The sequence below is a fragment of the Carcharhinus amblyrhynchos genome, chromosome 2, assembly GCF_965287045.1.
Source record: "Carcharhinus amblyrhynchos chromosome 2, sCarAmb.v2.hapA, whole genome shotgun sequence".
Taxonomy (NCBI): domain Eukaryota; kingdom Metazoa; phylum Chordata; class Chondrichthyes; order Carcharhiniformes; family Carcharhinidae; genus Carcharhinus; species Carcharhinus amblyrhynchos.
The window spans coordinates 64,299,296-64,325,664 of NC_137325.1; the positions used below are offsets into that span (position 1 = coordinate 64,299,296).

The 26,369-nt window shown below is 38.0% G+C and overlaps 1 protein-coding gene across 3 annotated transcripts in view; it reads left to right on the forward strand.

Moving 5' to 3' along the window:
- The window catches only part of LOC145355065 (alpha-1,6-mannosylglycoprotein 6-beta-N-acetylglucosaminyltransferase A-like), a 123,297-nt gene that overhangs the window by 41,012 nt on the left and 55,916 nt on the right, over positions 1 to 26,369 (forward strand). For all 3 annotated transcript variants that reach the window (XM_080206892.1, XM_080206910.1, XM_080206901.1), the window contains 5 exons: positions 10,138 to 10,202; positions 14,809 to 14,898; positions 20,703 to 20,774; positions 22,346 to 22,507; positions 25,894 to 26,063. In XM_080206892.1, the coding sequence (XP_080063018.1) occupies positions 10,138 to 10,202; positions 14,809 to 14,898; positions 20,703 to 20,774; positions 22,346 to 22,507; positions 25,894 to 26,063 (559 nt within the window). The remainder of the gene's footprint in view (positions 1 to 10,137; positions 10,203 to 14,808; positions 14,899 to 20,702; positions 20,775 to 22,345; positions 22,508 to 25,893; positions 26,064 to 26,369) is intronic.

Consider the following 26,369-nt stretch of genomic DNA (forward strand, 5'->3'; position numbering starts at 1 on the left):
AAAATGGTAAAGGTTTCTGAAATGACTGATAGTGAATGTACCCTACAGATTAGGGCTGTGGAAAATATTTTACAACAGATGTGAGTAGAAAGAAAGGGAACCTGATTATTGCCTACATTCATTAAGATGTTGTCAAACAATTTATTTTTTAAAGTTCATCAATTTTTTGTGCATTGGACTACTATCATTACATTATCTTTCTGTACCCTTGGCACCTGCACAAAACCTTTGCTTACTTTATATAATTTGGTTTCTTTTTAATCTGGGTGTTGCTTTACTTTAAGTCTGCTTGCAAAGTTTGTAATTGCTATGCAAATTCACCTTGTACACAGAATGTTTCTGGTCTTGAGGTTATTGGTGGGAACAGATTCGCCCCAAGTGTAATTAAAACTGCAGTACTTTATAGCAAAACATATTATTGGAGGATAAGGTAGCCATCTTTAAAAGTACGATAAAATCACAAGGGCAGTTAATCTTCTAATGGGAGAAAGGTTGTAGGCATTCACGCTGGCATTGCAGGTAACAATGTATATTAAACTGGGAGAATTCACAGGCATTTTATGCCCATGTATTCAACTCTTAATATCTGTAAATACATTTTTAGTGCAATTAATCTGGCAGAAACTGTGCATTGCACTTAAAAACTGCACAGATAGATTAGCATAAAATGTTTCCTACACAGTGCTGCAGATTTAAGTGTATATTTTCTTTTTTGTAATTCTGTGCTTTTTGATATGTTGTCCTGCTGAGCAATAAACTTCTATTTTTGGGGCTTGGGGTTTACAATTGCTTTGTGACTTTATGCTTGGTGTAAGTGTTCCATGCTGTTAAATCTGTTTTGCAAAACAGTGAATATAAGATGAAAAAGTGTACGAAATGAATTGGAGAGTATTTATCAGCTACTCAGTTTTATACTGGTGCTACATATACTGACCATTTCTTTCAATTATTGGCTGCAGCAATGAGCTGTTACAATTTCCCTTTGCTCCCAAGCCTTGGGCTTAAAGTTTCCATTCCTGGCCAAATGTAAGTGTCCTACATGAAGAAAATTTGAACAGTTTCAACCTAGCTTTTTGTGAACCTAAGCAAGCAGCATAAAAATCACAAATTCACAGTATTACTCAGGGAAAGAACAGGAATAGCTGATGCAGGAAATCAAAACATTCACAGTATGTAGTTTGGGATATTCTTCAAAGATAAGGCACAATAATGAGGCAGCAGAGAAGGTGATTTAGTTTGCAACTCACCTGAGAATAGTTCACATTAACATTGAGCTGACAGAGATTCCATTCTCTAGCATTGTTTATCTGACTTTGAGCACAAGTTCTCCAAGACCATTTAAAAACGTTTTAAAACAAAATTATTTTCTTGTTTACTTGCACTAATTAATCTATTTGCAGCTGAGTCACTGGTTGGAAAGTTGGATTTAAAATCTAAATTATACACTGTATTAACCAAAGTGAATTTTGTTGCATTCCCCTAAAAGAAGTTTATTAAATTTGACCATATTTTAAAAGGCCAAGTTGATTTTCTCAATTTTCACTTAGCATGTGAACTTCTTTGACATTCCATTGTTATCTTAAAATTAAACACTGAAATTAAATGAAAATCTAATTTGAATTATAGCAATATGGGAAAAGAGAAGTTAATCTCTACAAAAGATTTACTTATTAAGCCCTAGTCCAACACTGAGGGTGATAGCTTTGTACTGCACTTGCAGTATCTCACTCCTGATTGTAATTTCTTGTCTCTTTAATGGCATTTCAAATGACTATGTACAATATAAATGAAGGAGAAAATCCAAATCTGACATTTATCTTTTCAATGTAATAACATTATCAACACTGCACCATTTAAGCAATTGTACTTTTATCCTTTTTTCCCAAAGAAATTAAATGATCTGATAAGCACCTGAAGAGAGAGAAATTGCAGGGCCACAGGCCGAGAGGGGCAAGCGAGTGGGACTAGTTGAGTTGCTCCTACAGAGAACCGGCGTAGATGCAACTGGCCAAATGGCATCCTTTTCTCTTGTATCCATCCTATTCTTCTAACTACATACAGTAACATATAAAATGTAACATTCAAAAATTTGTGAGTTTAATTATTTTGACAACACAAATCTCAAACTTTTTAAAAAGTCCAACATTCCAATCTGATTAGATCAATATTTAATATCAGAACCAAATTTTTTTTGTCCTCTACATGAATTAAGTTGGGCCTTAACTTAAGTACAATTTCAGTTTCATTCATTCTTGAGTTATGGATATGATTTGCAAAACCAACATTTATTATATGCATATCACAGGGAATGTGTTGGCTGGGTGTCTTTTTGAACTACTGCAGTCTCTATGGTGAACACAATCCTATTGTTGCAATTCTTACCTTTTACTGGCTGCCAACTTTACATTAACAAAGAACACTATGCTTACTTTTGTGCAATATTTGTTGCTTTGCACTTATAACAGAACCTTTTGTACTTTTTGTGCCACTGCTGGGTTAACCAGTGTTTCTTGCAATTTGCACAGCTGTAATATCATCTCCCAGACTGTTTAATAGTCTATTTCAATATTAAAATCAAGATATATGAACTATTTTTGAGCTTTTAAAAATATTGGAAATAATTGTAATTCACCTGGTAATTTTCTTTTTAACTGTAGAACAAAATAATGTGCTACTGCAAAGCTTAATCATTATTATGTGACATTGTTTCTGGAGCTTTGTGGTTGGAAGTATCTTTAATAAAGTTCATTTAAAAGGCTTACAGCACTCTATTTCACTTTTCTGATTTGTCTGATTCTTTTATTTAATGTTTTTCTCCCGGGGGTCTATGCTATTTAAGGCATTTTTCTTGGCTTCTTTCCTTCTGCTTACACAGTGCCTGGTGCCAAAAAATCTTTTTCCTGTTCTTGGATCCAATGTGATTTGAAGGTATAAATTCAAAATTAGATTTTGGGAGTCTCGGAAATAAGGCTGCACAATTTGCACTTGCTGCGGAGTGCAGATTGTCCAGACTATTAGCCTTTTGTTTTGAAGAAAATCATTCTAATTTTTTTAAATTGTTGATTTTGATCTTTAAAACTTTTTAAAACATTAAACAAAAAAGGGGCTAATTATTTGAAATGGAAAAACACAGGGTTATAAGACGGGCGTATGAGTTTGTAGGACAAGTTTGGAGTTGCTATCAAAGGGCTGATATGAAAGGATAGGCCAAACAATCCAGGTTTTAAACTATTTCACAGGTAATGTATGAGTTGAAACAACCCAATTGCGGCTTAGATGTAATAGAAAATTAATTCCAATTCTTGCCAGGTTAACGTAAATTTTTTTTTGCTCTTGGGACGCGGGCATTGCTGGCATGGTCAGCATTAATTGTCCATTGCTAATTGCCTTTAAGAAAAAGTGGTGAGTTGCTGCCTTGAGCTGCTGCACCCACAAGGGAGTTCCAGGATTTTGACCCAGAAACGTAAAGGAACAAATTTGTAATTCCATATCAGGATAACGAGTGACTTAAAAGAGAATTTGTGGATGGTTCTTTTCCCATGCCTCCACTATCCTTATCCTTCTAGTTAGTTGAGGTCACAGATTTGGAAAAAGCTGTCAAAGGTCACAAATTGAGATAATTTGGGAATGACCATGTACTGTGGAAGCAAAACTACTTTTGAAATAAAGTTCATGTTTTGTACCTTTGTGGTCTACACCAATTGACAGTTAATAGTTCCAGATAATGTGCTGAAAACCTTCAGTTATCAATTTACCAAATGCAATTGTACTATAATTGGGTACGGATCAGTATGAATCTCCAGACAGCATATTTTATTTTGCCTATAATATGGCAACATTACAGAAAGAACACATGAAGGTACGAATTAGGAGCAGGGGTAGGCCCTTCAGCCTTTCATGCCTGCTTGGCAGCTCAAGCCTGCCTCACCATCCAGTAATATTCTGACTAAGCTCACTGTAACCTCAACTCCACAATTTTGTATTGAATTCCCCCCTCAATAATATTCTATTAGCTTTCCTTATTACTAGCATTTTGTAGTTCATGCACGAGGACCCCTAGAATCCTCTGCATCTTAGAGCTCTGCAATCTCTCACCTTTTAAATAATATGCTTTTTCATTTTTTCCTGCCTAATTGGACAAGTTCACTTTCCGCATTATACTCTGCCAGATTTTTGTCCATTCGTTTAACTTATCTATAACCCTTTGTAGCTTTTGTGTCCATTTCTCATTTTACTATATATGCTTGCTCTGTTTCCTGTTAGCCAATCTTCTACCATGCCAGAATGTAAGCCCCTACAACATGAGCTTTTATTTTTTGTAATTGATGTGCCCTTTATCAAATTCCTTCTGGACATTAAAATATAACACATTCACCAATTTCCCCAAATCCACAGCATATGTTACCTCATCAAAGAACTCAAATTGGTTCATCTTGATTTTCCTTTTACACCAAAATCATATTGACTCTGCCCGTTTACCTTGAATTTTTCCAAGTGCCCAGCAATAATGTTTTTCTAACCGATGTTAAGCTAACTAGCCTGTAGTTTCCTGCATTCTGTCTTCCCCAACCACATTTCGAATAAAGGAACTACATTTTCTATTTTGCAATCTAATGGTACCTTCCCCAAATCTGGTGAATTTTGGAAAATTAAAAACAACTCCAACTATTTCACTAGTCACTATTTTTAAGACTTTAGGATGAAATCCATTAGGACCCTTAGATTTGTCAGCCTGCAGCTCCAACAATTTCCTGAGTATTATTTTCCTGATGCTAGTAATTTTCCTGAGCTTCTCCGCCCCTTTCATTTCCTGATCTACTGTTACTTCTGGATGTTATTTTGTTATCTATAGTGAATACAGATACAAAATATCTGTTCAATTCACCTACTATCTCCTTATTTTCCATTACCAATTTCCCAGACTTTTTTTGTAAGACCAATATTCGCTATTAACTCTTAATCATCTATAGATGATCTTAGAGTCTTTATATTTCTATCTAGCTATCTCTTGTAGTATAATTTTTTCTTTTTCAATCTTTTGATCATTATTTTGTTTTATTTGCTGTTCAGTCTTCTGACCTGGCACCCATCTTTGCACAGTGATATGTTATTTTGTTAATTTTGATGCTTTCTTTAATGAATGTATTTAGTTAACTATGGATAATGAGTCTTTCATTTTGAATTTTTCTTTCACGTTGGAATGTATTCTGAAATATTCACTTAAATTATTACAATTGTTGGTTTTTTTTTCAAGCCCTCATAATTGTCCCTATTTAAGTTTAAAATGCTAACCTTGGACCACACTTCTCTCCCTCAAACTAAAGGTAAAATTCAATCACATTATAACTGCTGCTACCTAGGTGTGTCTTCATTATGAGATCCTTTTTGATTTACCATATCTTCCTAGACTTGATCCTTTGTCTCCACTATTTAGTTTAAAACCCTCTCTATTTCCCTAATTATACAGCATGTTACAGCACTGGTCCCAGCACACTTAAGATGTAGACCATCCCAACAGTAAAGCCCCCATTTTCCCCAATACTGGTGTCAGTGCCCCATGATCCAGAACCCACTTCTCCCACACCAGTCATTGAGTCACATATTTATCTCTCATTTTATGTACACTATGCCAATTTGCATGTGGCTAAGATATTAGTCTACAGGTTATTACTTTTGAGGTCATGCTTTTTCATTTAGTGCCTGGTATCTCATATTCTCTCTGCAGAACCTTTTTGCTAGTTTATCTATGTTGTAGAGCTGTGTTCTAATGTCACCATGACAACTGAACCCTTCCCGTCTTACTGCAAGTTCCTCTCCAGCCCTAAGCAGATGCAATGAACCCTGACAGTGGGCAGACAACACAGTCCTTTGTTGCAGAAAGCAATGTCAACCCACCCCACAACACCCCCCGCCCCCCCCGCCCCGGTGTACTATCCCCTACGTACAACTACATTCCTTTTTGTTGCCCTCACTTGAATGGTTTCCACTACCCAGTGCCATGGTCAGTTTGCTAATCCACCCTGCAGCCCCAACTTCCATCCAAATAAGCAGAGAGATTCTCAAACCTACTAGACAATTGCAAAGACTGAGGCTCCTGCACTTTCACTGGTTCAAAGCATCCAGTTAACTTTTCCCCCCTCCCTGATGTGTCACAGCGTTTGTATCTCAGCCTTCCAGCTCAATGATTCTGAGCTTCTCAAATCACAAACACTGTGGATGTGTTTTTCCTGGACTACACTGGATCCAGAAATACAGACATGCTGATGCTTTGACACATCACCTATCCTGTCATCCTTAATGTGTTTTAATGAATTATCTCACTACAGGCAATCCTCAGAATTACAATATTATTGGTTCCAGAAAAATGCATCTTAAGTCGGAACTGATTTTCCCATAACAATAATGTTATAAATCGGGGCATGGCCTAATACACTATTTTTCACCTAAATAACCCAGAATTTTGTATTCAATCAATTATAAATTAATCAGTAGTAAGTAATATAGCAAATATTTAATATAAAAAAATTAAGAAAAGGTTTGGAAACAAAATGATTCACCAAGCAAAAACATGTCAAAACAGCAACTAAATGCCTGAATCAGGGGGATGGGCAGCACAGAATGTCAATGCACGTGAATGAATATTTGAATTTGTTCACCAGCGTGGTGGTGTAAAGTCAAAACTGATATTGTAAATTTAAAACAGAGGGTCAATTTATAAAAGTTACAAGTGGCCTTCATCATAACCTGAATGTCATAAGGTCAAGAACAACTGCCAGTACATTATTTACTTATTTTCTTTCAATATGTATTAATTTTACCTCCAGTTTACATACTATTTTAAACCTTCAATCTGGAATAGCCCTTAGGTATTTACCAGATGCCTAAGGGAAAACATCTGTTTCTATTTTTATCAATGAGACTGCTCTTATGAAATTAGTGTAATTGCTGTTGATACTTACACAGGCTACTTTACCAAAGGAATATACTCTGTATGATTTTAATTGTTTCATTTGGGAAGTAACTTAATGGTACTAAGAGGTAGCCTATGTTGAGATTTTGTAACTGGGAAGATTGCATACCTATTATTTAGTTAGTGAGGTATAGTCATCCTTGCCATTCAAGGTTGAGTGAATTACATACAACTTCTGTAATAAAATATGAATAGTTTTGACTCATCATTTTGGCCTATATGCTACTGAATATTCTATTTCCTATTCCCATATATACCTGAAGTGTGCCTTTATTTTCAACAAAACAAAACTTAAAACTAAGATCTAATTACATTATTTTGACATCGTATGGGTTACATCTGAAATGGCAATTACATCCTTGTGTGGTTTAACATCAATAGAAGGGAAAATAAAGGTGAGGAAGTAAACTCTTTTTTGCTGAATGTAAGTGGTTAAGATTATTTTTAAAAGACCTTAACCATTTTTTTAAAAAGTTCCTTGATCTCAATATCATCCATTTGGACAGAGTGTATTAGATGCAATAGTATGCTGTGTTCATAGCAAACCAGTGGAATGTTCTTTGAAGTCGTATCAGTGCACAAGTGAGTGTTGCAGACTTGAAACTTGCATTCATATAGTCCCTTCATGGCAGACTATCAGTGTCTACAATTCAGCCTCAGATGTAAAGCATGGCGTTTTTTTTTTACTAAGTACTGGACAGCCTCCAATGCCCATGAAACCATTATTCCCCAAGGAATGAAATAATGAGGAGAAAATTGGTGAGCAGATATACTTGGGAAAAAAAATGAACTTGTAAGGCTTATATACAGTGTGGGGTATTTTTGATGTGTGCCACCTGACATCCAAAAATAAATGGCAGCAGCCTGGAGAGCAGGCTGTCACCTTATCAACCATATGCTTAGCAGCCTTGAAGAACCTGGGAACAGTATGAAAAAGTGTACACCTCAAAGACACAGATTGTTTAAAAGAAATTTGATTTGACCGTACCATTGTATGGGGTTACAGAGAGAAACTGTCACCAATTTTATTGCTTTAACCATTCTGCTTGAATAGACACATAAAATACCAGGCTCCACTCAAACTTTAAAAACATACTTAATGCAGAAAATGATTCATGGCACTTCATAATTAGAGATCAGACCTGAAGAGTAGTTAGACTGGCCATAGAATGGGGTTGAAGGTGTAGCTAATGGACTAGGATATAGATCTGCTTCTGAAGATGGAAAGATTATAATATGCTGGTAAGGTTTACTGAACAGAAACCTCAACAATACCAGGTTTGAGCAACCTGACCCAATTCCTGCCTGTCAAGACCTTTACAAAAGCAAATTAGGTCATCGGTGAGGCTCAAGTGAAAGGAAGGCAAAGCCCAACTAACATTCACACATCATGGCCCAATGATCTTGTTGGCAATTATCCTAATCAGTGTCACCAGCAGTCCTTCTGACCCCCCATGATTAGCTATAATGTGCAAAAGGTCAAAGGCATATTTATCTGCTTTAGTGCAAGACAAGTGGCGATAGCTTAAGGGGCACCACTCCTCATCACACATACAAAACCCTAACTAACATTCAAAAGTCATGGCCCAATGATCTTGACAATTACATTTTCATCCTTCTACATAAAGTAAACTTTGAAAGGTTTACCAAACCTGTAAACATGCATTTGACTAACAAGAAGCTTTTGAACCTTGTCAATTTCCAAAGCAATACCTTCCCTTGTTCCTGATCAAAACTCTATTTAGCTTTAGAGAAAGATCCAAAGACTTTGAGCTTATTACCTGAGTACAAAGTTTGTGTTGTAGTTCACAGTTAGACATCTTTTTACATGGGTGAGGTTTGTTATGTTCTAAAATATCTTCATTGACTTTGAGGTTGAGTCCTGATCAGGTATCTGTGATGAGGAGTGGTGCCTGTCAAGCCATTGCCATTTGTCTTGCACTAAAGTGGATAAATATGCCTTTGATATTTTGCACATTATGGCTAATGATGGACGGTGGGAAGGACTGCTGGTGATGCAAGAGCCTATGACAAAAATATAAATCAAAACATTATTTGTATACAAACTGTTACTAAATTCAATACATGCACAAACCACGAGGGTGCAAAAGAGGACTTCAACTGTGAGTTTCTGTATCAGGACAGATAATATCCAATATTTGCTCCAAATTCATAATTGAATCATAATGTTTACTGCATTTATTTTACAATTACGTATATATGCATATTCGAGGTTCTATACGTAAAATTTTGATCTGATCTTTGCCAAGTCTCTTGATTTATCCCCGATTTAGTCCAAATAAATTATTGCACTAACGTCAAATCTCAGTTAAAAGAAATATTAATGTTTTGTGTGAGCTAGTGTGTTTATGAACAAATGAACTACACAAACAAAGAAGATCCCAGATTCAAACCACCATGCTGAATTTAGCTGAGAGAAGTAATATTGGTGCTACATTTTGCCTCTGTGCCCCTGTGTTGTGAAAAATAAAAATCAGCTAGGATTCCTACGCCTGATTGCTATCTACCAATCCTTTCTGGAAATGTGGATGTTGAATGAGGACAAACTAACGCTCAACTATGATGCCCTGGCATTGAATAACTTCCTGTCAAAAATTACTGTCAAAGTCAGTTGTACGAGGGTGACTAGTGGCTGCAGATTCGTATCCTGGTGTAGAATCAACACCTCCAGTAGAGGAGATTGGTGAGGAAAAAAATTCCATTTTAAGAAGGCAATTCTACAGCCCAACTTAGTGTTTTTCATGTAACAATGTTCAATAGTATTCTCATCAATTAGTTTTGAATTCAGTTTAATAAAATATACTTTGCTAGTAAATTTCAATGTGAAATAATAGGTTTTGAGTAATGGATTCTAAATATTTTGATTTTGATACATTACAGGAAAAAATTGCTATTCACAAATAGATTGTTTAGGTTTATACTTTTCTAATCTGTGTGACATGCAGTCACTAGTAATAGATAATAACGATGGTGTGTATTACGAGATGTGTGTGAATACACAGTACATAATATATGAATACAGACAGCATGAATGGAAATATAAAATAATAGCTGCTAAAGAAATGAAAACACTTCTTTGTAATTCAGGTAACTACTTTCTGCCAGATAACATATCATCAACTTAATCAAAATTATTATCATTGCAGAATTTTCATCCTTGTGTGGTTTAACGTCAATAGATGGTTTTCCACATTGTGAAGGGAAAATAAAGGTGAGGAAATAAACTCTTTTTTGCTGAATGTAAGTGGTTAAGATTATTTTTAAAAGACCTTAACCAAAAGTTCCTTGATCTCAATATTATCCATTTGGACAGAGTGTGATAGATGCAATAGTATATTTATTGTGTTCATAACAAACCAGCGGAATGTTCTTTGAAGTCGTATCAGTGCACAAGTGAGTGTTGCAGACTTGAAACTTGCATTCATATAGTCCCTTCATGGCAGAGTTAACTATTAGTGTCCACAACCTGGTCTTAGATGTAAAGCATGGCCTTTTTTACTAAGTACTGGACAGTCTCCAATGCCCATGAAACCATTGTTTCCCAAGGAATGAAATAATGAGGAGAAAATTGGTGAGCAGATATACTTGGGGAAAAAAAATGAACTTGTAAGGCTTATATACAGTGTGGGGTATTTTTGATGTGTGCCACCTGACATCCAAAAATAAATGGCAGCAGCCTGGAGAGCAGGCTGTCACCTTATCAACCATATGCTTAGCAGCCTTGAAGAACCTGGGAGCAGTACGAAAAAGTGTACACCTCAAAGACACAGATTGTTTAAAAGAAATTTGATTTGACCGTACCATTGTATGGGGTTACAGAGAGAAACTGTCACCAATTTTATTGCTTTAACCATTCTGCTTGAATAGACACATAAAATACCAGGCTCCACTCAAACTTTAAAAACATACTTAATGCAGAAAATGATTCATGGCACTTCATAATTAGAGATCAGACCTGGAGTAGTTAGGGAGTGATCACAGAATGGGGTTGAAGGTGCAGCTAATGGACTAGGATATAGATCTGTTTTTGAAGATGGAAAGATTATAGTACGCTGGTAAAGTTTGCTGGACAGAAACCTCAACAATATCAGGTTTGAGAAACCTGACCCAATTCCTGCCTGTCAAGACCTTTACAAAAGCAAATTAGGTCATCAGTAAAACTCAAGTGAAAGGCAGGCAAAGCCCAACTAACATTCACACGTCATGACCCAATGATCATGTTGCCATGACTTAAACTTAACAGTAACTTAAATGGAGACTCATGCTTCTTTCATTTTTTAAAATTTGTTCATTCTGCCATGAAAGGTCAGGAACCCCATTACCATACATCAACATATCATTAGTGGGCTTCCTCCGTGTTGTCCCACATGTTAGGTTCTTCCCTGCTCCTGCCAGCATCATATCATATCATCATATTTGTAACATCTTTTGTCAAATAGGAACATGGTGAACTGAGCCTTCCAAGGGCCCATAGATAAGTACAGCCCCCAGGGGATAGAAGGTTTTGTGTGTGTGTGTGTGTATGTGGAATGGGGAGGAGGATCTGTTTTTAAATTTTTATTGTTTTTAGAACAGGCACCCTTTAAAAAGGGCACCCGATGTCTTGAAGGCCAAGGTTATTGGCAGGGCAGGCTCACTTAGAGCCTTGTCAGTGTGTTGTCACGGGATCCACTTCCACACTTTCTTTTTAACTAATTGTCAAAAAATATGATGGGAAAAGGAGCTAGTGGAACCGACAGGTGGAACACTACTTTTCCTGCCTATATTGACACTTAGATAAAATAACACAAAGATAAAATACCATCCAATATTTATGTGACTGGTTCAGTTCTATTTTTGGTCAATGTTATCCCCTCTGTGTTAATGGTAATGTTATTGGATGTCAGAAGAAGATGGTTAGAGCTGATGGAGACAGTCCTTGCCTGATAGTTGTGTAGTGCGAATGTTACCTCCTGTTATCAGCCCAAGCTCAAATGTTGTCCAGATCTTCCTGCAAGTATGGACTTCTTCATTATTTGGAGAACTTCAAATGGAGTTTCAACATTGTAATAATTACAGAAATACCCACTTTTGACCTTATGACGGAGAGAAGGTTATTGATAAAACAAGACGTTTGGGCCAAGGATACTGTCCCGTTGAACACCTGCAGCGATATCTCAAGCCTTCCAACAATCACAACCATCTTCCTTTGTGTTAGATATGCCTCCAATCATTGAAGAGTTTCCTCTATCTCATGTGATTTACATTTAACTTGGGAAGTCATCTCACTTCTTGAATTTAGCTCCCTTGCCCATGTTTGGACCAAGGCTGTAATGAGGTCTGGAGATGAATGGCACTGAGTGAACACAGACTGAGCATCAGTGAGCAGATTGTTGGTGTGTAAGTGCTGCTTCATAGCCCTGTTGACAACCTCTTTCAATACTTTGTTGATTATCAAGAGTAGACTGGTGGTGCAGTAATTCACTGGATTGGATTTGTCCTTTTTCTGGACAGGGTATACGTAGCTGTTATATTCGCTGCAACAGATTCAAGACAGGAATGCTGACTGGCCGAGATAATTGTTGATGATCAGCACCCTTTTAAGGGAGCAGGAGTGATCCCCCTACTCTTCAGACAAAGGCTTTTGGCCTCTCTATCCTCTATCAGAGCCCCAATAATCTGGCTCTTTTCCCAAGCCACAATTGTGGCCCCTGACTCAGGCCTATGTCTTCCTGCTGCTTGATTATGGTCCCACCTGCTTGCCAGGTTGTCAATTTTTCTGGCTATTGAGTAGATTATTTAAATGCCTTACCTTTAAAGTTGACAGAGCCATCACAACCCTGGCCTTTCTGAATTCTTCATCCTAATGCTCTCTCGCATCTTCCCTACCTCTCCATTCATATTACGATCAGACCATCATGGGGGTAAAGTAGCTGCAGAATCAATCACTTTGTTTTTGGTTAGACTTTCTTTTGTTGCAGATGGTCATTGCTTGGCAATTTTATGGCATGAATGTTGTCTGCCACTTGTCAGCTCAAGTCTGGATATTGTCTGGGTTTTTGCTGCATTTAGGCAGTATCTGTGAAGTCGGGGGTGTGGGAGTGCATGGAAATATGGTGCTGAAGAGAGGATCAGCCATGATGGTATTGGATGGTGGAGAAGGTTTGAAGGGCCAAATGGCCTACTCCTGTTCCTTTTTTAATGCTTCCCTAATTTTCCTCCTCCCTTTGTTCTGGAGATTATGTTGGTCATAGCTCTGGAAGATGGTAAAAACAACTGAAGGCAGACAGAACTTCAGTGAAATATAGAAACTGATGATTGGTTGGATGTGAGTTTTGAAATGCAGCTGAGTATAGCATAAATTTAAATCAAATAAGTATCTGGGAAGGAGGATGGGATCAAGAAGCTAAGGTGTATTGTTTCTGGGATGCATTGATGTATTTCATATTGCCATTGTCTAGCATTGTGAATATCTAGTTCATAATTCATATGTTTTAGAATATAACTTTTAATTTTGAGAATTAAAGTTTTGATCGTAGAAAATTGAGCCATCTGATTGAGAAACTGGTAAAAACAACCCTGGGGTTCATGCAATTCAAACAAGCTTGGAGCTCATTACATTTAAAAGCCTTTTTTTTGACATAAAAGGTTAACAGTTGGAAAGGTCAGATCACAAATAGGAGGTGGCTTTATTTAACTAAAAACAACTGGAGACTGCAGTTATTCCAGTGAAGTAGGACTTCACAAACTGTGGGTCATGATCTCCACTGGGGTTGTGAGTTCACAGAGAGCAGTGGCTGCTGTGGAGCTCCAATTGAGTGTTAACAACTGCGAGTCCCCTTTAACTCCTCATTTTTAAAAATGGTGAGTGTGGCCTAACTGACCAATCCTTGAGGCCTAATTCCTGCAGTTCTAACAGTCCCCTGCTTTCACAGTTCACCAATCCCACTCCACCCTCTGTTCTGACAGCTTTATCTACCCCCACTTGGTTCACAGCCATTTTTAAGCCTCAAAATGGGGCCACAGTGGGAAAAAGTTTGAGAAACACAGCAGCAAAAGATATGTAATTCATGTGGTTTCACAGAATTAAAAGATCTGGGAACAGGCTGTGTGCCTGTTCCCAGATAGGTGGAGTTTAATGAGATTCTTTGTTCTGAGCTTAGTTCTGTGAATTCAATTAAGGCACAGCCACCAGGCAAGCAGTTCAGAGATTGGGGCTTATGGGTATAATGTAGTTTATAGATCTTTGGAAGGCAAGAGGTAAAGCCAGACCTACACCTGAAATGGAATAAATGCTCAATCTATCACCCGTTACACAACCTGTGGCTGAGAGCTAGTAGTCATTATAAGATAAAGTTGTTGAGAAGAAAAAGACTGGAAGATTTGTTTAGCTGGAATTTAAACAAAGAAAATGATAGTAATCCACTCTATAAAAGCAGTTAACATTGTTCCAGTGGGAGTTCTGGTTGCAGTTTGAAACGATTGCAGTGGGCAATTGGAAACCAAGGATGTTTCAAGCCACTGTGCAGAAGACATAGGGAGGCCTGTGCTTGAGCTGTGGGATCCAGAGTCATGAGATTGGTAAAGAAACTGGAGGGTCAGTTAGCCAAAATCTAATGGAGGACTGCCATAAAATCTTGTATCTTGGTAAATATCTGAGACATTAAAGAGAACACTCTGTGTGTCTGTGCATGTGTGTGTGCGCGCGCGGGGGAGCAGAGAATCTTTTAAACGAATCTCATTGAGAATCACAGCAAGAGAAAGAGAAGAGAAATTACAAAGTACACAGTGATGTATTTATGATATAATTTTCTTCTCTTGATTTATTTTGATTGCAGTGGATGAACCAGATGTGGAAGTCTGAACCTTGCTATAGCAACTATGGTGTCAATGGATCTGTGTGCTCATTTATTGTATATCTGAGTGAGGTATGTTATTCTTACTTTTGTGTAGAAATTTCTTCAAGTTCTGGGGTTACAGTCAGTGCAGGCAGATATTTCACACACAATATAATTTATACTTTTCTTTTGCAATTATATGCTTTATCTGCAAATTGGGTGATATTTTATCTCATTTCTACAGCATTTAATTTTTAATCTCTATTAGTCTGTCAGTTAGTGCAATGGCTTCAATTTTATGATAAATCCTAATTTGGAAAAGATTGAGGTGGTCGCATTGATTTCATTTCGGATTATTGCAGCCACCAGAGATTGGAACTGAATTAAATTTAAATCTGGGTGTGAAACTTCAGTTCAAGGTTTTGAGTAGAAATGCATCTAACAGTTATCTCTTGGTTTCAACAAAATTGTATCTTTTGGGTTTACAAAATTCAGGAAAGTATTAATTGTTGCTTACTTCAAATTAGTTTATTTTGTATATAATGTAGTATATATAATGTCATTTTTGTTAAATATCTTTAGTTTATAGTGCTCACTGGTATTTTTGAAAAATCCAAGCAATTGCATAGGGGTGTGTTCTTTAGATATAAAGGATGTACATTTTCAGTGAACATAACATAAGAAATAGGGGCTGGAATTGACCATAAAGCTAACAAGCCTGCTCCACCATTCAATAAGATCGTGGCTCATCATCAGACTTAGCTCCCTCGCTTTACCACCCACTCCCCATATCCTTTGATTCCATGAGAAAACAAAAATCGGTCCAGCTCAGCTTTAAATGTATGCAACATCCACAACCCTCCCAGACTGAATGCCAAAAATTCACAACTCTTTGAGTTAGTAAATTTCTCGCCATCTCAGTCCTAAATGATCAGCCCCTTATCCTGAGAAACAATCACTTTTTGTATCTACTCTGTCAAGCCCCTTGATTTTCAATGAGATCGCATTTCCTTATAAACTCTGGAGAGTATAGGCCCATTTACTCAGCCTCTTATCCCAGGAACCGACCTAGTGAACGTTTCCTGTACTGCCTCAAATACAAGTGTATATTTTTTATAAATTTGGTGACCAAAACTGCACACAGTATTCTATGTGAGCTTTCACCAAAGCCTTGTAGAGTTGGAGCAAGACATCATTATTTTTGTACTCTAATCCCCTTGCATTAAAAGCCAATACGCTGTTTGCCTTGACAACCCAAAAATGTTCCTACTCTCTGCTTCTTGTCTATTAAACAATCTTCTAGTCATGTGAAAGTATTATCTCAACTCCATGAATTCTTATCTTGTGTGACTTATCAATGCCTTTGGAAATGCAAATATACTCCATCTAATGACTCTCTATTGTCAGCTAGTTAATAGTTACATCTTCAAAAACCTCTAATGGATTTGTCAAACATGATTTCCTTTTCATTAAACCATCTTGACTTTGATCATTCTGTGATTTTCTTGAAGTATTATTAAGACTTTCTTAATAAGAGATTCCAAAATCTTCCTGATGATTGATGTCTCGCCTGTAGTTCCCTGTTTTCACTCCCCCTCTTATCTAGAATAGCATTTGTTCAATTATCTGCTGGGACTGTTTGAGAATCTAATGAATTTTGGAAAATCACAAGCAGCATGTCCAGTATCAATTTATACACATGGCATTAATCAAAATGTTATTTTGTGCTATAGTACAGATTGAAATCTCACCATGTTGGGCACTGACTATCTTTTGAAATGAAACAGGAATTGCAATAACAAAGAGTTCAGGCAAAATGATTTGCAAATCCGGCAAATTGTCAAACTGGCATTCATTTCAAAGCATATTTTAGTAATAAACTTCCAGAACCTACTTTAGTTTATACTCTCAGCAAAGCAGTAGTAATACTTATTTTTTAACAAGCCAGTGCCAAATATTAATACTTTTGCAGTACAGTCACTTGTATGGAGTTTGAATATTGCTGAAATGGCCATGTTACCGAAGCTTTTCAGCTTGCACACATCGGAAAAATGAAAGAATGCCAAATTTCAAACAACACAAACATTTATAGCACAGGAGAAAATAGGACCTTTTTTGCTTTACATTCTTTTCCCTAGCTGATCATCCTGTGATCTTGGGCCAAGTTTTGGTGAATTATTTTCTGGAGTTATCCTCTTAAAGTTTATTTCTAGCATTAACACTGCAATGAAGTCACTGTGAAAATCCCCCAGTCACCACATGCCAGCACCTGTTCAGATACGCTGAGGAAGAATTTAGCATGGCCAATGCACCTAACCAGCACGTCTTTCAAACTGTGGGACGAAACTAGAGCACTGGGACGATACCCATGCAGACATGGGGAGAATGTGCAGACTCCACACAGACAATGACCCAATCTGGAAATCGAACCCGGGTCCCTGGCACTGTGAGGCAGCAGTGTTAACCGTGCCACCATGCTGCTTGTTGTGAAGTTGATGAAACTTCAACTTTTGGCTATAGATTTCAGGCTATTCTCTACAAGTGGAGGTATTAAAAGAATCAATTAATTGTGATGTTAGATAAATGGCAGAAGATTCAACAGGATTCAGCATACCATTTCATATGTAAAATTACCTCGAGTTCATCTCATCAGAATGGCTTAATGTTTAAAATAGAGAGAAATATTCTGAATTGTGGTAACATTAACTTCGTTCTCGGTGCAGTTTCAGATATTTTTATGGTTACAGTTTTGGGTTGTGCTTTCTAAAAAAGGATCAAGTGATTATTCTAAAGGATGTTTGTAATAAAATCTTGGGCATTATTTAAGCTATTGAAATAAGGGGCAGGATTTTACCACTTCACCATGCCTGGTGATCAGTGTGGGAGCTGGCAAAATAGCATGCGATGCTAAAAATCCAATTTGCGTCTGGCGCAAAACTGTTTTCTATCTCCCAGTCCCTTTTTTAATGACACAAACCGTTTTGTGACCAGAAAGGACACGATGCTTATTAGCATGAATTTGACTGGATTTCAGTATCGTTAGAGTTCAGCATATATGCTTCCTATCTCTCCGGCAAGCTGTCACGCAGGAGCGAATCACTACTGGTCTGCATACTGCAGATATGGCAAGCTCATCATGCCAGGGGCTCAGAGGCCATTGAAGTCCTCAGGGCATGGCTGGGCAGTGCCCACCAGATATCCTGACATGAACATCAGCCATTGCCGGCAGCAGGCACCAGTTGCCACTGGTGTGCCGGGGCAGGGCCAGAGGGGTAGGGGTCTATGCAGAGGGGCTATGCAAGTTTGGGATTGCAACAGGGATCTTGACAGGACCGAGGGGGTGCATGCCAAGGGTCAGCCAGGGAACCCATCGGGAGGCCTCTGATGCCCCAATGCAGGTGACCAGTGTCAGGGTTGGGGGGGGGACCATGCCGTCGATGAAGATAGGATTGTCTGATATCTGTGGTGAGGTGGAAGGGGTTCTCCCAGTGCACCATGGAATTGGGGCACCATCGCGACATGGCAGCCGAGCACTCTGAAGCTGATTTTACTGGCGTGTTTAGGTTCCACCCCTTCTCTTCCCACTATAACACTTCAAAATTTCTGGGGATAATTTTGCCCACTGTGTTGAATATCCTCCATTTTCAATCCATATCAATGACTTGGATGAGGAGACTGAATGAAAGAGTGGCACAGTGATTAGGCTGCTGCCTCATAACACCCAGACCCGGGTTTGATTCCGGTCTAGAGTCACTGTGCGTGTAGAGTCTGTTTATTCTCCAAGTGTCTGCAAATGGTATTATATTTAGTTTGACTTTTGCACCGATGTACTGGACTCCCCCATCATTGAGGATGGGGGTATTTGTGGAGCCTTTTCTTTTAATGAGTTGCTTAATTGTCCACAATCATTTGCAACTGGATGTGGCAGGACTGCAGAGCTTAGATCTGATCTGTTGTGTGGGGTCACACCTTACTGTCCCTCTTAGTTTTGTATCATCACCAAGTCAGGATAGAATCCATGGAATCCCTACAGGCAGAAAGAGGTTATCCGGCCCATTGAGTCAGCATCAACTCTCCGAAAGAGCAGCCCACTCAAGAATCATCTATTCCTGTAACCCAGCGCATTTAGCATGGTTAATCCACTTACTTACACATCTTGGACACTAAAGGGGCATTACAGCATGGCCAGTCCACCTAACTTGCACATCTTTGGACTGAGAGAGGAAACTGGAGCACCTGGAAGAAACCCACGCGGGCACGAGGAAAACATGCAAACTTCACATAGTCATCCAAGGCTGGAATTGAACCCAGGTCCCTGGTGCTGTGAGGCAGCAGGGCTAACCATTGTGCCATCATGCTGCCCTAACTAAAGTATGTAGCTAATGTACAGAGCATATATTTATTATTTGCATTACCTGTAAATCATTTTATTCATCTCCTTAACCAATATAATTTATAAATATGTAAATCTTAAAATTGATACAAAGAATAACTCTCTTTCCTAAAAGTAAATTAAAATAGTATTTTGTAAAAATAATTGCAGGCATATTGATTTAGTGCAAGTGGTGCTTAAGTGAATGTGCTATAATGTATTTGAAACTTGGGTAGGAAATTTCAAAGTTCACAAATTGCGAGCAACTCTATATATTTGCACTGCTAAATAGATGTAATTTGATCAATTTCATATGTTCTACCTAAACAATACAAGCTTAAATTAAATATAATTGTAAAAGATATGTTCAATTACACAAGTTCACTGAGCCCTTGATGACAATGTATATTTGAGAAATCCAGTGACTGCCTCCAGGCTGCCCTATAAAAGTTAACCAATTTAACAAACAAAACCATCCTTTACAAAAAATATTGAAAATTCCTTGCTGTTACTGCAGGAATGTTCAAAGCTGCAATCTCTGTTAGATGAAACATTACAGCTCAGATACCTAAGAATACAAAGTAATGTTGGAGTAGTTGCTTCTCAGCGATTTATGTTCAAAAGGAATCTAACAGATGAATAGATGAGCTACTGTTGCATTTTTCATAGAGACCAATAACTTTTAAAAAGACACATAAATTTTCTAGTGACTGATGGAAAACATTACACACTGAGATTTCATGTGTTAAAACTCTCCCTGGAATAAACACACTAAAATCAACATAGATTAATCATAACTTAGTGTGTAGCCAATACACTAAACTGCAGAGAAAGTACTTTTCCCATAAGCACAACTGAAAATCTCATTCCATGTTTATCCATTGTGCTTGTAGGTAAAGTTCTAACTCCCTCAGTGTTCAACAGGCTCCCTTCTCCCTACACCGCAGGGCAGATCTTCTAGTGTCCTTTTGAAAATTCCTTCACTCAACCTCCTGAGTTTCATCAAACTGATTTGCAGTAGCAAGGCATCCTCTTGTGACACCTTTGTGATATAGATAGGATGCTTTTGTAGAATAGAATGGTATTGTGCAAAAGTGATTAGTATTATGGTATTACTGATACTGTAAACTCAAAGAATAAACAACAAATTGAAAGGAAGGTTTTAGATCTAGGTTTAACTTGTGGTTGAAAATTGGGCTTTGGAATCTGGACTTGTGCAGTTTCCAGCAACGTGTAAATGTGCAAGAATTCACCATTTTGGAAGGCAATGGGTGAGTTCACCTGTATGGTTTAAAGAAGCACTGTACAAAAGCCAGGCACTCCCACTGCGAAATAAAGAAAGCGGAAGGGACAGTTATCCGGGGCCTTTCTTGTAAACCTTTCCACAACTTGTTTCAGAGTGAGAGGGTTAGTGGCAGGTTCTCATCCAAGTTAGAGCAAAAAAAACCAAATCTTTTTCTTTCTATTACAATGTTCTATTGTAATGCTTTGTATTCATTGTTTAAATTTTAAAATTCTTCAGGTTGAGAATTTCTGCCCCATGCTTCCAGTAAGAATAAGTGAGATTGCTGATAATGATGCCTTAAAACCCAAGGTGAGAGAAGTGAATCATTCACATATTTTAGTTGTTTTTTAGAAGCACACCATCTGCAGCAATGGTTGTTCCTTATTCTAATATAGTTTTATGTTTTTAATGACATTGTGTGTGGTAATCCCATCATAATTTTTCAGCTTCCCACCAGTCTTTCCATAAATAAAGTGAATATGTACTTTATTGTTTAAGCTTGGCAGTGATTGTTGTGAAAATTGTGGTACTGGGAAGCTTGTAACCACTGTGTTCTGTTCCAGCTCCAAACTGTTCCATTGCTGCCAACGCTATCCCTTTTCCTGGCAGCAGTCTCAAAGTAAACTTGTCTGTTTGCAAAATTGGTGTCACATTTGACCCCTAAGATGAATTTCCGATTGTCTATTCTTGTCATTGTGAAATCAGCCTATTTCTACCATGTCCCAAAATACTTCACAGGAGCATTATAAAACAAAATATGGCACTTAACCACACTGAGTCAGATGACCAAAAACATAGGCAAAGAGATTAGTTTTGTTTTTCGTAAGTGTCTTAAAGGAGAAAAGTGAGGAAGAGAGGTATAATGAGAGTATTTCAGAACTTACGCCTAGGCAATAGAAGCCACAGCCACCAATGATGGATCAGTTACATTTAGGGATGTTCAAGAGTCCAAAATTGGAAGAGTGCAGATATCTCCAGGGCTTAGGGGGAGATAGGAATGGGTGAAACATGTCAGAATTTAAAAGCAAAGATGATATTGCTTGACCAGGAACCAGTGTAGGTCAGTGAGTACAAGAGTAATAGGCAAGCAAGACTTAGTGCAAGTTAAGATAGGAACAGCAGAATTTTAGATGACCCAATGTTTGTGACAGATCAGCCAGGGGTGCAGTGGAATAGTCAAGCCTACTTGTAATGAAAGCACGATTGGGATTTCAGCAGCAGATGAGCTGAGATTGGGCGAAGGTGTAAATAGGAGGTGATTGGCGGCCATGATTCATGATTTTCATGGTGGTGCAAATGTGGTCAGTTGCTCATCTTGGGGTCAGATGTGATACCAAGTTTGCAAGCAGATTTGTTTAATCTCAGTTTGTTGTGAGGCAGAGGATGGAGCCAATATCTAGGGGTTAGAATTTGAAGCAGAGAACAAAGATAATGGGTGGAATTTTACTGGCAAGCCCATCTGAGGTCCATATGATCCTGCTCGAGGTCAACAGGAGAATGCCACTCTCCGAGCCTCACCTGCCCCCAGACTCAGGGCGTGTGTGCCAGTAAAATTCCAACCAATATCTTCAGTTTGCCTAGTATTTAATTCTGTTCAAATCACAAAGGGTGCCTATTGCTGATTCTGTGAGTTACCCTATCCTGTAATTAGGTATTGGACAATACACATGTAAAATAAGCGTACAGCTTATTGCGGTAATCAGCACTGCTGCACCTGAGACACCAACGTTGAACAAGAATTTTCATCAGGAGGCAGTCAGGGTAATAGCAGCAAAGTTTCTACAGAAAAGAAAATGCAGTGCTTAATTATCATCCTTTCTTCCGGCTCTACATTATTTTCTGTATTGTTTGTTTGAAATCACTGTTATTCTTGTTGCTAGGCCAAGGTTATGACCAGCATGGATGATTTGCTGAAAACACTGGCTGCACGTGAAGAACTCTCTTGGATAAAACAAAGGATACAAAGGATGAAGGCGACCTGGATAGAAGATATAAAAATACTGGCAAAGAAACAGAATTTAGAAAATCGACCAGTGAAAAAGGTATAACATTATAGACTTTTTGCCTTTTAAGTCCTTAATTTTGTTTTTGAAGAAACACACTTGCAGGCCATTTTAAGAGATAATTTGGTTAAAATACAAGAGCAGAAAATGCTGGAAAAGCTCAGGAAATCTGGCAATGTCTGTGAAGAGAGAATACAAAGTTAATGTTTTGAATCTGTAGGACTCTTCTTCAGACATGGTTAAATGGTTAAAATGCAATTGCACTTGCGTTACATATGTATTATTACTTGCATCATATGGCAGCACAGTGGCACGTTGGCTAGGACAACTGCCTGACAGCACCAAGGACCCGGGTTCGATTTCAGCCTCGGGTGACTGTTCCCTGACATTGCTACTCTTGTGGTTATCCTGGTGAGTGCAAGACAAAAAGCTTCAACAAAACATCTTTTTGCAGCAAAGCTTCTAATCCTGTTCCCCTGTCACAACTACCATACTTTGAGACAGAAGACATATTATCTGCAGGAATAGTGGTTAGTACTGCCCCCTCACAGCGCCCGGTTCGATTCCGTCTTCAGATGATTGTGTGGAGTTTGCATGGTCTCCCCGTGTCTGTGGGGGATTTCCTCCCACTGACCAAAGATGTGCAGGTTAGGTGATTGACCATGCTAAGTTATCCCTTAGTGTCCAAAGATGTGTAGGTTAGAGGGATTAATGAAGTAGATGTGTGAGATTGTGGGAATGGGTTGGGAGGATTGGAGGATCAGTGTAAACTCGATGAACCGAATGGACTTCTGCTGCACTGGTGGAGATTCTATGATGATTCTGTATGTATTATGTGTTTAAAAATCTTATTTTTTACAGTAAACAACTTTTTTCAGAGAAAAAAATACAAATATTTGAAGTTGCCTTGCAGTTTTTTTTTTTGCGTGGTATTTATAGGAAAGAAACATTGGCATAGTTGTTCAGAACATAGGAATACACAGCAACTTGCACTGAAACAACACATGGACAGGATACCAAGATGTACTTTATGGAAATGAATTCTAAACCAAATAAAGAGAGAGGAGAAAAAGTTAAAAACTTGATCAAAGATATCAACCTTTTTTAAAAGAGGAAGAGGATGGCAGAGAAGTGGATTGGTTCAGGGAGGAAATTTGTAAGTGTAGACTTAATGCAGCTGAAGGATTATGGCCATCAGTAATAGGGAAAAGGGAGATGATGCTAAAGGAATGGAAAGTTTGAGAAAGAGCAAGATTTTAGCATTGGAGGAAGTTAGAGATTAGGGAATAGTTCAAATGCAAGGGCAAAATCTTTAAATTTTAGTTATTGTGAGACCAAGAACCATTTTAGGTCAGCTAGAACAGTTATATTTTGGAATTGGTATAGGATAAGTCTGATATTCCTTCTCTCTGTACTGGCAGTAGAGCTTCTGCAAACAATCTCTGATAACCAGAGAATGGAGGAAACAAATGCAAATATCAAATTTTAGCAACATCCTGTTTTAGGCAACTGGTAGCAGGCGAGTTTCTGTGGGTTCCCCTGTTGCAGGATTTGTTGCTTGCCCCAAGGTAGTGTTCCACTGGGAATAAAGTACATTTTTCTTCTTTGCATATACTTGCCTTGTTGTGGCGATATTTGATCTTTTATTTGGTTAGATGATGTAGCAGTGAAGGATAGTTTACATGGTGTGGAGTTATCAGAAGTAGAGAATAATTGCTTACCCTTCCATAATGTTGTCAAAATCATGAAAACAATTATCTGCATTATTTGACAGATTTGATTTGCAATGTGTGTAGTTGACAAGTTTTTGAATATTGTGCATACATAGTAACTTAACAGTAACCACAGGTTGTGGGCTTTCTGAATATTTGTCAACTAAATGTAAGAATGCAGATACGAGTATTTTCAGTCTCTTACCATAAACTCTCTTCCCTAATCACTAACTATATTGTGCTCCCTGGCAACTGTGTGCGGCTGGTCAAAGCTTCCTACACCTTTTTTGCCATACCTGACCTTGAGATGAACTTCTGACCACGATTGTGCCAACACTAAGAACATCTATTTCCACCTCTAATATTGTACCACTCTTCCCCTGCCTCTGCTCATGATTGTTGTGTCTCAGTAATTCTAACACAATCTGAGCAGCCTACCACATTCTACCATCCGTAAACTTGGAAGTAGTTCAAAACTCTTTCATGTTCAAGTGGGGTGTGGGAACACCATTTAACACCCAGCACACATCCCATTTTAAGCCTCTTGCCAAATTCACTGGCTGAATGGGATTTGTGCCTGGGGCCCCCTATGTCCACAATATTCTACCAATAGACTCTGCCTTAGTCTGCATGAAAGGAGTCATAATGAGCAGCCCAGTATTATCTATTGTACTAAGAAAAGTAAAAAATGTTTTTTCTTCTTCAGTGTTTTCCCCCATCTGTCCTCTCTTCTGCTGTTCTTTAAGTTCAACATCTTACTGAGATATAGTTGCATGGATGCTGGCAGCCCTCTCATAGCTTGCTCATTGTTCAGCAGGCTCAATCTTGTTTTACCCAGTATCTGCACAACTGGAAACCTATGAACATTTTACAGCAGAAATCACTGATGGTGATTAGGAACGGGAACAATAGCCAAATGTTCTCTTTCTCTCAAACAGGAGTCTTCCTGTCCATATAGTTAAGTACCATGTCACATGCACTTACACAATGAGCCATTAGGGATGCCCATTTGAAATCAAGTATAAGCAAAATACATTAACAAACTTAATGCAATTTCAATTTTAAAGTTTATTTATTAGTGTCACAAGTAGGCTTACATTAACACTGCAATGAAGTTACTATGAAAATCTCCTAGTCGCCATACCTGTGCCTGTTCGGGTACTCTGAGGAAAAATTTTAGCATGGCCAATGCATCTAACCAGCACGTCTTTTGCACTGTGGGAGGAAACCGAAGCACCCAGAGGAAACCCATGCAGACGTGAGGAGCACTTGCAGACTCCAGACAGACAGTGATCCAAGCTGGGAGTCGAACCCAGGTTCCTGGTGCTGTGAGGCAGCAGTGCTAACCACTGTGTGCTGCCTGCGTAAAATGCATCATACATCAAGATCAGTTTGATTTATTGTTTATCTTTACAAGGATTATTCTTTCCTGTTAAGATCTTTTTTCAAATTCAATCACAAATGTTACATTTATGGATTCTTTGCACTGTTTCAAAGTTTCATTTCCTTGCTTCCAACTGCATCTTTGCAACTTGTGCCAGAGTGTGGCAGCTAGGGGATTTTCACAGTAACTTCATTGTTAATGTAAGCATACTTGTGACTAATAAATAAATAAACTTTTAAAGCTTCAACAACTATCTTAATAATCCTTTAATTTTTAAACTACCATTTATTTTACAAAAAGGACTAATCATTTCCTCTTCTTTTTGTTAGATTTTACTTCATTTAGGTCTTCTGACAAAGGAATCAGGATTTAAAATCGTCGAGAATGTCTTAAAAGGAGGTCCACTTGGTGAATTGGTGCAGTGGAGTGATCTAATAGCCTCTCTGTATTTACTAGGCCACAACTTGATACTTTCTACATCAGTAAATGAGCTAAGAGGGTAAGATAAACTGAAGAAGTTACAGAAGTCTCTTAAATATCTGGCAAGAAACAATATCACAAGCTGAATAAAATAATTGTCTATCCATTGGCTTATTTCATGAGGGTACAGTTTCTGTTTGGTGATAACACCATGAATGCTAAGAGTGAAAACTAAAGCAGAAACTGTTTTTCCTTCAGTAAATACAAAAATAAATGTGAAAATAAATGTTACATAATGATATGGTGTTTACTGATGAAATGTAGACTGTCCTTGATAAATGATAAATGCATAGCACGTATATTGGTACCATCTATTCTTTGTTGA